Here is a 15,153-nt window from a genome sequence, read left to right on the forward strand (position 1 = left end):
TTCAAGAATCTGAGTAGAACCAGAGCAGTGATGCATACCTGTAATTCCAGCAACTCATGAGGTTGAGACAGAAGGATTGCAAGTTTGAGGCCAGCCTCACCAATTTAGCAAGATCCTGTCTCAAAATAAAACAAAAAAGGGCTGGGGATATGGCTCAGTGGTAGAGTGCTTGCCTAGCATGCACAAGGCCCTGGGTTCAATCACAGTATGGGTGGGAAAAAAATCTGAGTAGATGGAAGATGGTGGAGTAGGAAGCACCAGGAATCTACCTCCCCACCTATACAGGTAAAATTTGTTGTAATTATTTTGGAAATTTGGAGTTATTAGAGGCTTAGCTGGTCAACTGTGGCTCACTTCGGTTAACTTTAGCTGTCAGCACTGTAGCAGCACACTCCCAGCCCAGGATAGGCCACTGGAGCAGCTGCCATAAAGCTTGCATGAGGGTAGGCTAAAGGACCCTGTCCTCCACAGACCAGGAATCTGTGCTCTGAATGCTGCCTCTGATGACAGTGGAGCAAATAGGTGGTAGTCCCCTCCTGTGACTGAAGTGCATGCTAGGGAATCTAATAGGCCAATGCCTTTTTTCCATTTTCTTCATTTATCTCTTTTCCCCCACTTTGGAGTTAGATATTAAAGATTGTGACATTTAAAGCAACTGCATATACAGGGAAAATCAGACCATGTATGTTAAGGGAAAGACTTAAGGTTCAGAAAAGACCTCAGCAAATCTGATCCTGGGCACTGAAACAGCCCATGATAATAACAACAATAAACAAACAAACAAACAAACAAAAACCTCACAGTAAACCCTGAGGGAAAAGGAAGAATCTGATACTCAGTTACATTAGCAGATTCAAATGTTCAAATGTCTAGTTTTCAATGACAAAATCACAAGGCACACAAAGAGACAGATAAGCATTGCCCATTCAAAGATAAAAAGTGAACCAACAGAACTGTCCCCGAGAAAGACCTGATTGCAAATATACTAGACAAGAATTTAAAATGACTCCATTAAAAAATGCTCAGAGAACTAATGGACAAAGTCAAGATATTTGAGCAAAACAAATACCAATAAAGAGATAGAAAACCTACGCTGCACATGGCGGCAGATGCCCATAACCTCAGAGGCTCAGACAGGAGGATCATGAATTCAAAGTCGGCCTCAGCAACCGCAAGGAGCTAAGCAACTCAGTGAGACCCTGTCTCTAAATAAAATACAAATTAGGGCTGGGGATGTGGTCCAGTGGTTGCATGCCCTTGAGTTCAATCCTGGTATTCCCCCCCACTCCTGCGCCCCCCAAAAAGAGAAAAACAGGAATTTTGGAGCTGAAAAGTACAATAACTCTAATGAAAACTTCATTAGAGGAAATCAAAGGCAGCTTTGAGTTGGTAGAAGAAAGAACCAGTGAACAACAGGACAACTGAAATTACTGAATTTGAGGAATAGAAAGAAAAAAATAATTGAAGAAAAGTGAACAGAGTAAAGGGATCTGCAGAACAGCATCAAGCAGACCAACTCATCCAACGTAGGAGTCACGGAAGGACGAGAGACAGAGGGAAAGGGACAGAGAATGTTTCTTTTTAATAACGGCTGAAAACTGGGCTGGGGTGTGGCTCCACGGTAGAGCGCTCGCTTAGCATGTGGTCCTGGGTTCAATCTTCAGCATAAAAATAAAGGTATTGTGTCCAACTACAACTAATAAATAAATAAATATTTAAAAAAAATAATGGCTGAAAACTCCCCAAATTTGATGAAAGACAAGAATAAAAACATCTAAGTTCAAGGAATTCTACATAAAATGAACTCAGAGAGACCACATTTGAGATACATTATTCAAAAACTTCAAAGCCAAAGAGAATCTCAAAAGCAGTAAGAGAAGCAACTCATCACCTATGATTCTGAGCAAACTTCTCATCAGACACAGAGCCAATAATCAAAGTGGTAGAATTAAAGAAGCTGTAAACCAAGAATGACATACCTGACAAAACTGTCCTTCAAAAAAGGGAGAAATTAACCCAGTTCCAGATAAAGAAAAGCCCAGGGGAGTTCCTTACTACTAGACCTGTGCTGCAAGAAATGTTCAAGCAATTCCTGCAAAAAGAAAGAAGAAACATCACAGAAAGTAACTCTAAGCCATTTGAAGAATGAAAGATCTCAAGAATGGTGAATACACAAAAAAAATTGTAAAAGTTAATATTACTCTAACTTAGGTTTGTATCTCCATATTTTGTTTTCTACATAATTTAAAAGACTGATGCATTTAAAAGAATTATTAGGTTATGCCCAGCATGGTGGTACAAGCCTGTAATCCCAGTGGCTCAGGAGGCTAAGGCAGGAGGATGGCAAGTTCAAAGCCAACCTCAGCAAAAGTGAGGCGTTAAGCAACTCAGGGAAGACCCTGTCTCTAATAAAATACAAAACAGGGCTTTCCACAAGTACTGGAGACCTCCAGGGACAAAGGACCACAGCAGAACACTAGAGGTAGCCAGAAAACCTGAAGCAATAGGCTGAGAAAACACTGCACACAACGGGAGCAGAATTTTTCTTGAGAACAAAGAATTCATTTCCTAGGGACTTCCAGAAATATTTAAGGGGACATTATTTTAATGAGTCAAAGGTGCAATATTCTATAGGTAATCTATATGCCTGTGAAATGTTCATCTCTATTACCATGACACCACTTCACCTTGAAATTCATGGGTCTGAGGTAAATTCAGTGTATATTTATATAATGTGCCTTAAGTGAAGATATTTAAGATATAAATCCTCCAAAGATTAAACATGACTTAGACTTTCCGTACCGAGGGTTTTTATCAAGCCCTCTAATGCATGTAATGGTATTTACCCCCAAAATAAATGGTCCTATTGAGAAAAACCAAAACCAAAACCAAAAACCAAAAACAAAATAGGGCTTGGGATGTGGCTCAGTGGATAAGTGCCCCTGAGTTCAATCCCTGGTCCAAAAAAAAAAAAGAAAAAGAATTATTATGTTCTGGGGCATATGATGTACAAGTATAAGCTTGTGACACCAATGACCAAAAAAATGGGGTATGAAAGCAGAATTTTTTGTATGTTATAGAATTTAAGCAGGCATAAATTCAAATTAGAATTGTAATTTTAGGATGTAAAATGTACCCCCCCCATGATAACCATATATAAAGCTTTAGAATAAAAAGAAAAAGTATTTAAACATTTCACTACCAAAAACAAACAAACAAACAAACAAAAAAACAAAACTAAACACCAAAGATACTAATGCAGAAAATGAGAGGCAACACTAAGACATATAGGAAACAAACAATAAATGACAGAAGTCCCCGCATATTGGTAAACACTTTAAATACAAATAGATTAAATTCTCTAATCAATACAAGAGACTGAGAACAGATTTTAATAATATGATCCAATATGCTGTTCAGATTCACTTTAGGTCCAAATAAATAGATTGAAAGTGAAAGATGGAAAAATAAGCCTTAAATAAAAAATGGTTACGAGAGACAAAATTCATTGTATATTACTAAAAGGTTTAACATAGTAAGACATTATAATGGTTATAAACATAAAAATGGAACACTCAAATACATAAATCAAAAGCTGATTAAGTCTCCATGGATTTTGAAAACAGGTATCATACAAAGTATCTCCACTATAACAGTACAGAGCTAGAAATCAGTAACAGAGGAAAACCAGAAAATCACAAATTTGTTGAAAGTAAACAACACACTCCTAAATAATCAATGGATCTAAGAAGAAATTTCACAAGGATATAAGGAAAATATATAGATGAACGCAAACAAGAATAACATACCAAAGCTTACAGGACACAGCAAAAGCAGAATAAGGTGGGAGTTTATAACTGTAAAAATGTACATTTAAAAATAAAAGAGCCAGGAGCAGTGGTGTACACCTGTGATCCCAGTGGCTTGGAAAGTGGAGGCAGGAGGATTGCAAGTTCAAAACCAGCCTCAGCAACTAAGTAAGGCCCTAAGCAACTTAATAGGACTGTCTCAAAATAAAAAGGGCTGAAGATGTGGCTCCATGGTTAACTACCCCTGGGTTAATTCCACAGTACCAAAAAAATAAACATACAAGAAAGAACTCAAGTCAATAACTTAACTTTACAATTCAAGGAACCAGAGAAAAAAACAAGCTAACCCCAAAGCTGGCAGAAGGAAGATGATAAAGACTGAAGCCCAGAGAATATGAAAGTGTGGGAAAATAAAGAGGAAAAACAAACCAAAAGTAGTTTTTTTGGGGGAGTGGGGTGAGATGGAATTAGCAACACTAACAAAACAGTAGCTAGTCCAACAAACAAAAAAAAGAAGAGAGGACTCAAATTACTAAAACCAGAAATGAAAGTATGGACATAACTCATTTTCAGAAATAAAATAGTTTTTAAGTTCTATGAACAACTGTAGGCCAACAAATTGAATAACCTGGATAAAACTGACATATTCCTGCAAATGCAAAACCTTCCAAAAACTAAACTATGAAGAAAGAGAAAAATCTGAACAGACCTATAATAGTAGGGATATTCAATCAGTAATAAAAATTCTGATAAAGAAAAGCCCAGGAACTCATGGCTTCACTGGTGAAATCTACCACACTTTAAAAAAAACTAACTCCAGTATTTTTTTTTTAATATTTATTTTTTAGTTTTAGGTGGACACAATATTTTATTTTATGTGGTGCTGAGAATTGAACCCAGTGCCTCAAGCACGCTAGGTGAGCGCGCTCCCACTTGAGCCACATCCCCAGCCCCTCCAGTAATTCTTAAAACTGAAGAGACAACACTTTTTAACTCATTCTATGAAGTTAGTGTTCCTCTGATACTAAAGCCAAAGACACTACCAAAAAAGAAAACTATAAATCAATATACATTATGAACATACGTGCAAAAATCTCTATCAAAAAAATCAGCAAACCAAATTCAGCACATTAAAAGGAATATAACATACTTCATGTCTAAGTGGGATATATTTCTAGAAGGTAAGGATGGTTCAATGTACAAAAATCAATCAGCATCATACACCACATTGACAGAGTAATGGGGAAAAACCACATGGTCATCTCAAATAATGCCTGAGAAAGCATTTGACCAAATTTAACATCCGCTTATAATAAAAATCTCAACAAACTAGAAAGAGGTTACATCAACACAATAAAAGCTATACATCAAAACACACAGTGTGGTGAAAGACTGGAAGCTTTTCTTCTAAAATCAGGAACCAGGCAAAATGTCCACTTTCACCATGTCTATTTAACACTACTGGAAGTTCTAGTCAGAGCTAGGTAAGAAAAAGAAACAAAAGGCAACCAAATTAGAAAGGAAGGTGCCAGATTATCTGTTAGCAGATGACATGATTACACATACAGAAAATCCCAACGACAGCACACACAGAAAATCTGGAATTAATAAATGAACTCAGCAAAATAGCAGGATACAAAGTCAACATGCAAAAATAAAAAGCATATCTATACACTAACATGGATAATCACATATACACTAACAATGGATAATCTGAAAAGGAAATTAAGAAAACAATTCCACTTACAACACCACCAAAAAGAATAAAATACTTAGGAATTAACTTAAGCAGAAGAAAGACTTGTACAATGAAATGATAAAAACATTTAGAAAGAAATTAAAGATACAAACACATCTACATTCACAAATTAAAAGACTTAATGCAGTTACAATGTTAATACTAAAAGCAATTCAGAGTTAAAGCAATACTGATGAAAGTCCCCTGATTTTCTTTTCCCCCAGCAATGGAAAGACCCACCCTAAAATTTATATGGTATTTCAAAGAAGAGCCAAACTAATCTTGAAAAAGAATAACAGCTGAGTGCTGTGGTGCACTCTTGTAAAGTTACAGCACTCAAAACAGTAAGGTACTAGCATTAAAAACTGACAATGGAATAGAATGAAAAAGACAAGAAATAGCTCAATAGTGGAACATTTGCCTAGGGTGCTGGCCCTGGATTTGATTCAAGAGGTTAAAATATGCAAGAGCCCAGAAATAAACTCTCTCATATACAAATGATTTTCAAAGGCGTGTCAAACCATTCAATGGGAAAAGGACCATCTTTCTCAACAAATGGTGCTAAGAAACGTGAATATGCACACGCAAAAGAATAAAGTTACAGATGAAAATCAACTTAAAATGGAAAAAAGGCCTAACTTGAAGACCCAAAACCATGTAACTGCTAGAAGAAAATGAAGGGCAGAAGCTTCATAAGACTGGATTTGGCATGACTTCTGGGATATGACACCAAAGGTACCGGAAACTAAAGAAGAATAGAAAAATTAGATTTCATGAAAATTTTAAAATTTTGTGCCTTGCTCGGTGAGGCAATACACACATGTAAACTCAAAGACTTAGGAGGCTGAAGCAGGAGAACTGCAAGTTTGAAATCAGCCTTAGCAACTTCGTGAGACCATATCAAAATGAAAAATGAAAAGGACTGGGGATGTGGCTGAGTGGTAGAGTGCTTACCTAGAATGCTCAAGGCCCTATTTTTGTGTGTGCATCAAAAGACAATATCAAGGGGCTGGGGATGTGGCTCAAGTGGTAGCGCACTTGCCTGGCATGCGTGCGGCCTGGGTTCGATCCTCAGTACCACATACAAAGATGTTGTGTCTGCCAAAAAAACTAAAAAATAAATATTAAAAAATTCTCTCTCTCTTAAAAAAAAAAAAAAAAGACAATATCAACAGAGTAAAAAGGCAGCCCACAGAAGGGGAAGAAATTTTTGCAAATTTTATATCTAACAAGATATTAATATGCAGAATGCACTGGAACTCTTAAAACTCAACAGCAAATAACCTGATTCAAAATGAGTAAAGGACTTGAATGGACATACAAAAAAAGATACATGAATGGCCATAAGCACATGAAAAGATGCTCAATATCAATCATTAGGGTATCGCAAATTAGAACTTCAGTGAGAGACTACCTCACACCCACTAGGACAGCTACTACTGGAAAACAAATAACAAACACTGGTGAGGATGTGAAGAAATGGGAAAGCTTGTGTACCGTCAAGAGAAATGTTAAATTGCACAGCCACTATGGAAACAGTGGAGTGGTTCTTCAAAAAATTAAACAGAATTACCACCTGATCCAGCAATTCCACTCCTTTGCATGTATCTTAAATAATTGAAAGTTGGGTCTCAAAGAGATATTGGGATACCTATGTTCATAGCATCATTCACAACAGCTAAAACTTGGAAGCAACCCAGTGCCCATCAATGCATAAATGGAAAAGCAAAATGTGGCACATACACATAATTGAACATTGTGCAGCCTTAACAGGGAAGGAAATTCTGACAAACGTGAACCTTGAGGACATTATACTAAGAGAAATAAGCCAAACACAGAAAGACAAATACCTCATGATTCCATCTATATGAGGTATTTCAAGTAGTCAGAATTCTAGAGACAAAGGTAGGTTGGTGGTTGCCAGGGGCCATGAGAAGGGGGAGAGTGGTATTCCTGTTCAATGGGAATCAGTTTACAAAAATGAAGTTTTGGAGGTCCATGTTGGTCATGGCTGTACTTTATGGATGTATTTAATATCCGTACACTTAAAAATGTAAAAAAAAAAAGATGGTAAAATTAGGATTTATGTACTTTACCAGAATTAAAAACAAGAACTGAGAAAAACAAAGATAAAAAGCATGAAAAAGATAAATAAAATCATGATTTATTATTAACAAATTGTTACTCTACCAAGTTAATATATCAAATAAGAAAAAAAAAATACTTAGATGGTCAAAACAAGGGAAAAAAATTCTATACCCATTCCTAACAACTCTAAAAGTGACCTAAAATACTTCTTCAATGTAGTAAAAACAAGGTATCTACAAGGACTAGACATTTGTCACATAGGTAAATGTTGGTAGCTTCAAGATCAAGAGCAAATCAGCATTTATAATCATCACTATTCAATTCTTCTGTGATTTCTGAACAAGATAGGAAAAGGAAACAGGCTTTCTCAGCACTATTACTTGACTATTTCCCTCTTATTGAAGATTTACCTGTTTCCTCTTTATTGTTTTCTTTTAAAATACTTTTTTTTTAGTTGTTGATAGACCTTTATTTATGTATTTATATGTGGTGCTGAGAATTGAACCCAGTGCCTCACACATGCCAGGCAAGTATACTACTGCTGAGCCCGAGCCCGAGCCCGAGCCCCAGCCCCTTATAGTTTTCTTTAACTAAACACTGGAATGAATAACCCTGTGAATCCATCTTTTTTTTTTTTTTTTAAATATTTATTTTTTAGTTTTCGGCAGACACAACATCTTTGTTTGTATGTGGTGCTGAGGATCGAACCCGGGCCGCACGCATGTCAGGCGAGTGCGCTACCGCTTGAGCCACATCCCCAGCCCCATGAATCCATCTTATGATTAAACCACTTTGTTTAAACCACTGAAGTGGTTCAGAGGATGTAAGGATTTTTAAGACTTTATACAGAATGTCCAATTCTCTGTATGACTGCCTATTTCATGTACCCTGTCAGTGTTGGGTATTATTTTTTCATTAATAATTATACACAACTGGTTTCTTATTTTCAATTTGCATTAAAAGAAGCTAAGTTTGGCCTAATGCTTTCCTTTTTCTGTTTTGCCCCCTTCATCTGTATTTCGTCTTTTATACGTAAGTTACATCCTTTGTTGGACTCGACTGGAACTTTCATCTTTTACCTAGGTATCTTGGCCTCAGATAAAAGTTTCGTTCAGAACAATGATCTCTTGATAATAGTGTATATCTGGGTTTGTTAACCAGTTCTATCCTCACTCTCTTGTACAACCTTTAGAAATTAAGTTATTTTTCACATTTCCCCAGTAAGCATTACCATGTTTATTTTACTATTTCACTGATAAAAACTCCAGCACTGCAAGGCTAATTTCTCTCAGGTTACCCAGCAGGCCTAGTCCTGGTTCTCCATTAGCATGACATTCATCAATGTTAAGATGCACACTTTCCATATTTTTTAACCTCTTAGAAGTTGGGATCCATTTCACAATCAATGGCATGATGTAGTTTTGTTGGCAGCTTATTAAATTTTTCTTAATAATACATAAAATAACATATGCCTTATAAGTGGAGGTATTGTGAATGTGCTGAGACATGGTCTTACCTGGTCAAAGACTTGGCATATACACAGGATTCCCAGCAGACTAGCGACTCCAAAGTTCACATGCTCCACCCAGCCCACACATGGAGCCTCTCTGTTACTTTATAGCTCTGACTGGCTTCAAGTCATTGGAGATTAATTAGAAGCAGTGGAGACATAAAAGAGCTGAGAGAGGCTGCCACACATCATCATGCAGGAAGAGGCAGGTGAGTAGTGACAGAAACAGATGGGAGACTGCCAGGACCACGGATAGAAGCAGTGCCTCCAAACACACCAGTTTTTAATATGAAGTGCATCAAAAGGATGCTGTGGTAAGTTTGGGGATTGCGGATCATAATGAACATGTTTTCTGACTGCCACACTTTTTGTCATTAGAGAAACCAACATGAACATGAACAAAGGAACTCTGTGACGGACAGGTCTAGCCAACTTGCTACTTATCACTGTTTGCTCTCTCCTGAACTGCACCTCTTGAAACATGGTGGCCACCAATTCATAAATACTTACTACTCCTTTAGAAAGATAGTTATTGACGAAGTCCTTCCATGTGATTTCTCTCCCAGAGCTCTTGAACAGGAAGTAAAACATGACTCCACCCCAAAACAGAGCAGTCCAGAGAAAGTACATCCTGAAATCCTTGTCGTCCCAGGGAAAGTCACCCTAAGAATGAAATTCCACAATATGATCTATGCCATGCAAGACAAAGCCCTTCCCAACCCACTCTGGGGCCACATCAAAACCTCAAAATTGCACATAGTTTAGAACCAAACCTTCTGGAACCTGGACCACCAGTGAGAATCATCTTTCTTGCCGCGGCGTTTTCCTCCACCAGCACCTCCTCCTCCAGATGAGCGTGGGGTAGCAGCTGTTTTTGATTCTGTCATAAACAAAACAGGGCACCCTACCTGTCAATAAGGTTTCTTTGTATGCGTGTAATAAAGGACCTACAACAAAATACACTGTGTCAAATGATCAACACTTTATTTATAGTATTTCGAGAAACGTGCACAACTCCCAATAATCCAAGAACTATGCAACTATTATACCCATTCTACAGAAGAAGATGGAGCTAATCTGACTTACTGACTAGCTTGTTGCCTTGTCAAGTGACACTGAGTGACAGGTGGGATTTATACTCAGGAAAGTGAATTCCTGAGTACTCCTTCAAAGCTAAAAAGTAATTGCTCCCCTTCCCCAGTTCCACAAAGGAAACACTGTCAAGTTTCTTCTATGGGAAGGCCTGACATTAGTAATTCTCACCTGGGCTGGGCATAGCTCAGCACCACAAAATAAACCACTCTCATCCACACGTAATTCATGTGCAAGAATCTGATATTTGTCACTGTTATGGGATAAACTGTGTCCACCTCATCCCTCAGTTTATACAATGAGTCCTGACCCTTTGTACCTCAGAACGTGACCTGATTTGAAAACAGGGATTTTATAGAGGTAATCAAGTCAAAATGAAGGGATCAGGATGAGCCCTAATCCATTAGCATCATCATAAGCAGGGGAAATCTGCACACAGACACTCATGCCGAGATGACGAAGTGAAGACACAGAAAGCAGATAGCCCTCTACGAGCATACAATGATTCTTCCTCATAGCTCTCAGAAGAAGATACCAACTTGCCGATGTCTTGACTTTGGATTTCTAGCATGCAGAATGAGACAATCCATTTCTGTTGCCAAAGCCAAAGGCTGTGATCTTTTATGACGACACCCCTAACAACAAACTAATAGTCAGTAACACCCTTTTTTTTTGGGGGGGGGGGGCTCCTCTTCATTTTGTTGATGACCTACAAATACCATACTAATATCTTCAACTACTATCAAACCCTTCCAGTCAGCAGGAGGGGAGACCACAGGTGCTGCCATCCTCAGTGGCCACCTGAAGCTGTGGTTTCACCACCTGTGCTTCATGCAGAGAGAGGTGTGAGGTGTATGATCTCAGGCCCACCTGTAACAAGGCATAGGACTGGGAAACAGAGTCATCACATTGCTCAGCTGGGTGACTATTCCAAACTACTCTGCGACAAGGTAACATCTAGGCAACAGGTACCCAACAGGTTGTATTTAAAGTATACCTACTATCATTCATTTACTCCCAAACCAAGACCCAGAATACTGGCCATACCCTTGGAAAACCCTGTAGCAGCTGCCCATGACACCAATACTCCCTCCCACAGCCTCCTGGCCACCATCACCCACACTAGCACACCTCACTCCCTGTATTCCCTGGCCTTCCTTTCACTCCTTCGTATTCTTTGAGTATATATCTGTCTCTCAACTAGATGGCAAGTTCATTTAAAAACAAGGGCTGGGCTGGGCTGGGGATGCAGCTGAATGATTTACTCAGCCTTTGTGGGGCCCTGCTCAATCCCCAGCACTACCAACAGAACCCATAAGAGCTGACACATTTTTCTTTACATTTCCCTAAAAAGAAAGGAAGCCAGTTGAAAGCCAGCACATGCCAGGCATTGTAATACTGTACATGTGAAATGGGAGCAGGAGGCTCTGAGCCCGTACTGTCCCGCTTATCAACCAGCCCTAAAAAACCCTCTCTGACTCCCCAAGATAAGATAGGTTCAATTAAAGCTCAGGATCAATTTTTAAAATACTGCACTGTACCACAATATGTGTCCAATATCTTGCATGTATTAGCTTTCTAAGGCTTTTCTCAATGGTTTAAATTTTATGTCAGCTATCTGTATCTACCAAAGAGTCTTAATTTGATCAGTCAGTATCTCCTAAGGGACCTTAAATTACTTCAATTTGAAAAATGACAGGAAAGTATAAACAGATAATTAAGGTGAAATGAAATGTAGGGCCTGAAAATTCTCTATGTACTCATAACCTATAGTTCCACAAGTGATTAACTCTTTCTTTGTTCAGTGGAACAACCTCCACCAGTTATTACGAAAAACAAAACTCACACATAATTTTTTGTAGTTGTAAATGAACAGAATGCCTTTATTTGTTTATTTTTATGTGGTGCGGATAGAACCCATTGCCTTACACATGCCAGGTAAGCACTCTGTCACTGAGCTCAGCCCCAACCCCAAACTCACACATAATCTTTTAAAAGGTACCTTTTTTTTCTCCCGTAACTTCTTGAGGTTCACTAGTTTTTTTCCCATTTTTTCCATTAGGAAAATATTTTTCAAATCCTATAAGAAAAGGAAAAATATACACGTGCTCAAACTAAAATTCATCAGGTCTGTGTATGTTCATTTGTTTTTAAAACAGTTCACATATCATTAAAAAGGATAAGCTAAAGGTATTACATTTCTTGTGTACAAGTACATTAAAGTCTAAATATGTAGTTTAACAACCCACAGATGTTAAAGAAAAAAAGCTTCCTTACATGCCTATTTCTTCATATGAAAGCACTACATTCGAAGGTGCCACATTTTCAGGACTATGATAAGACCTGAGTCAGAGGTCAAGGAGTAGGTACAGAAGACAGAAATGAGTCACTACATGCTCAGGACACATCTTTAACAAATGCAGAACATTACAGGAATACCTAAGAGGCTTTACCTTTGGGAGGTCGAGAACAGAATCGTTGATAAGCAGCAATTACATCTATCAGAAGAGAATTTCTGCTGGTTGTTGCTTGAGCTGTAGCACATCGATAAAGCTGCAACATGACAAAATAAAAGCACGAGGGTTACATCAAGATAAAAGATGTGAAAGAATATTATTTCCTAATATCACAAAGTAGATGAAAGTTTCCCTTCCATGGGTGGCAATATGTAGCATAGTGACTCCTTTCAGGAAGGACCAGGATTGTCTGGTACTTCTTACTCTATTTCAGCAACAGAACCAGGAGACAACACATTATTATCCAGAAGATAAGAATACTTCAAAGTCAGACATAATTTAGAACTCTAGCCCAATTATAATTATCTGAAAACACATTCACTTTGGCAATGTTCACCTAACTTGTAGCATTCAAAAGATAAAACTATGACTCAGAAAATCTGCTGTTTCATGCTGACTCATTGTCAGAATCCATAATACTGGTGTTAGTTTTCCATCACTAAAATGGAATACTTGAGATAATCAACTTATGCTTCGCCTCAGTTTTGGAGGTTTCAATCTGTTGGAAGTTTCCCTGTTGCTTTTGGGTCTGTGGAAAAGTGACACATCATGGCGGGAATGTGTCATGGAGCAAAACCACTCAACTCACTGCCAGGAAGCACAAGGAGCCAGGGTCCCACTAATCCATTCAAAGGTACATCACTAATGAGCTCTAAGGAACTCCCACTAGATCCCCTCACTTAAAGGTCCCACCACTTCCCAATATTACTACCCTCGGGACCAAGCCTTTAATATAATACATGGCCTTTGGGAGCCTTTCAAGTTCCCAGCTAGGGCCAATACTGCAAGATATTTATCTGAAATTATGGACCACTGCCACTTATAAAGATAATACTAAATTTATCTTAATTCAAGAAAGTTATGACACAAAATCAGTGATTATCCTTATACTAGCAACATTTGCTAAAGATATTTGATACATTTACATCCTTGTGAGAATCATGGTTACACAAGTCTCATTACACATACATCTCTGCTTTACATAACATGTTGCTAAAATGTTGTCTATAAACATAATCTAGGTAAATCCAAGTATAATATAAACAAACCAAGTAAGTTCTCTAATAAATTTTTAACTGTACAACTAAAAGCAATCAATGGCAAGAGCACTGAGAGGATATATCCAAATCTGTGAAAAAGTTCAGGTATATTCTCCTTTTGCAAAGTGAAAATTCACCACCATTTTTGAGGGGGTAGGGATGGGGCCAAGCTTTAAAATACAAATAGGAATGTTTAAAGTGATGTTCACCTGTATTAATATACACCATTATTTGCCTCCTTTATAGTGTGATGAGAAAAATAAAACACTGCAAACTAAATAAAACCACATCACATCCACTAGGATGGTTACAATAAAAAAAGACAAGTGGTGGTAAAAAAGTGGGGAAATGGGAGCCCTGGTACATTGTCGGTGAGAACGTGAAACAGCGAAGCCACAATGGAAAACAGTTTAGCAGATTCACAAATGTTAAATGTAGTTACCACAGCATCCAGCAAATCCACTCCTATTAAAAAAACAAAACAAAACAAAACTGAGGGCTGGGGTTGTGGCTCAGCGGTAGAGCGTTCACCTCGAATGGGCGAGGCCCTTGGTTCGATCCTCAGCACCACATAAACATAAATAAATAAAGATGTTATGTTCAATTACAACTAAAAAAATAAAAAATAAAAACCTGAAAATGTATGTCCTCCCAAAAGCTTTATAGAAGTGTTCAGAGCATCATTATTCATAATAGTTAAAAGAAGAACAACTCAAATGTCCATCAACTGGTGAACAGATAAAAAGTGGTATATCCATACAATGGAATCACATTCACACACAAAAAGTACTGAAATACCAGTGCATAGATGAACTTTGCAAATATGCTCAGTGAAAGCCAGCAGACACAAAAGATCACATATTTTATGGTTCCATTAGTGTGAAATGTTCAGAAAAGTCAAGTCCATAGAGTAGATTAGGAGTTGCCCAGGCCTGGGAAGATGGTTAGGGTGAAACTGGGAGTAACTGCTAATGGTTATAGGGCTTTGCTAGAGTGATGAAACTGTGCTAGAATTAGGGATAGTAATGATGGTGGTACAACCTTGTGAATATCTTAAAACTCCCAAAATGTACACTTTAAAATGATGAATTTTATGGTATGTGAATAAAAATGTCAATAAAAAATAAATTTAAAAATGAGGGGGAGGAAAGAGAGGGAAAGGAAAAGTATGGGGGAATGAGATTAATCAAATTATGTTATTATGTACATGTATGAATGTGGCACAATGAAAAAGAATCTAATGAATCCCACCATTATAAATAATTTTGGGGAGTGGGTACTGGAATTTGAACCCAGGGTGCTTTACTATTGAACTACATCCCCAGCCCCCTCTTTTTTTTTTTTTTTTTTTTTTTTTAAA

The 15,153-nt window shown here is 37.8% G+C and overlaps 1 protein-coding gene across 2 annotated transcripts in view; it reads right to left on the reverse strand.

Annotated features, from left to right (window-relative positions):
* Positions 1-12,816, reverse strand: part of Afg3l2 (AFG3 like matrix AAA peptidase subunit 2) — a 38,751-nt gene extending 25,935 nt beyond the window's left edge. Inside the window, exons 1-4 of one of the 2 annotated variants that reach the window (XM_015506032.2) lie at positions 12,691-12,816; positions 12,240-12,317; positions 9,919-10,025; positions 9,656-9,808 (exon numbers count right to left, since the gene is read on the reverse strand). In XM_015506032.2, coding sequence (XP_015361518.1) covers positions 9,656-9,808; positions 9,919-10,025; positions 12,240-12,317; positions 12,691-12,799 — 447 coding nt within the window. In that variant the 5' untranslated portion in view covers positions 12,800-12,816. Of the gene's footprint in view, positions 1-9,655; positions 9,809-9,918; positions 10,028-12,239; positions 12,318-12,690 lie in introns of those variants that run through there. The other variant, XM_048806761.1, reaches the window with a different exon arrangement.
* Between the last annotated feature and the right edge of the window lie 2,337 nt (positions 12,817-15,153).

Source organism: Marmota marmota, unplaced genomic scaffold (genome assembly GCF_001458135.2).
Source record: "Marmota marmota marmota unplaced genomic scaffold, marMar, whole genome shotgun sequence".
Taxonomy (NCBI): Eukaryota; Metazoa; Chordata; class Mammalia; order Rodentia; family Sciuridae; genus Marmota; species Marmota marmota.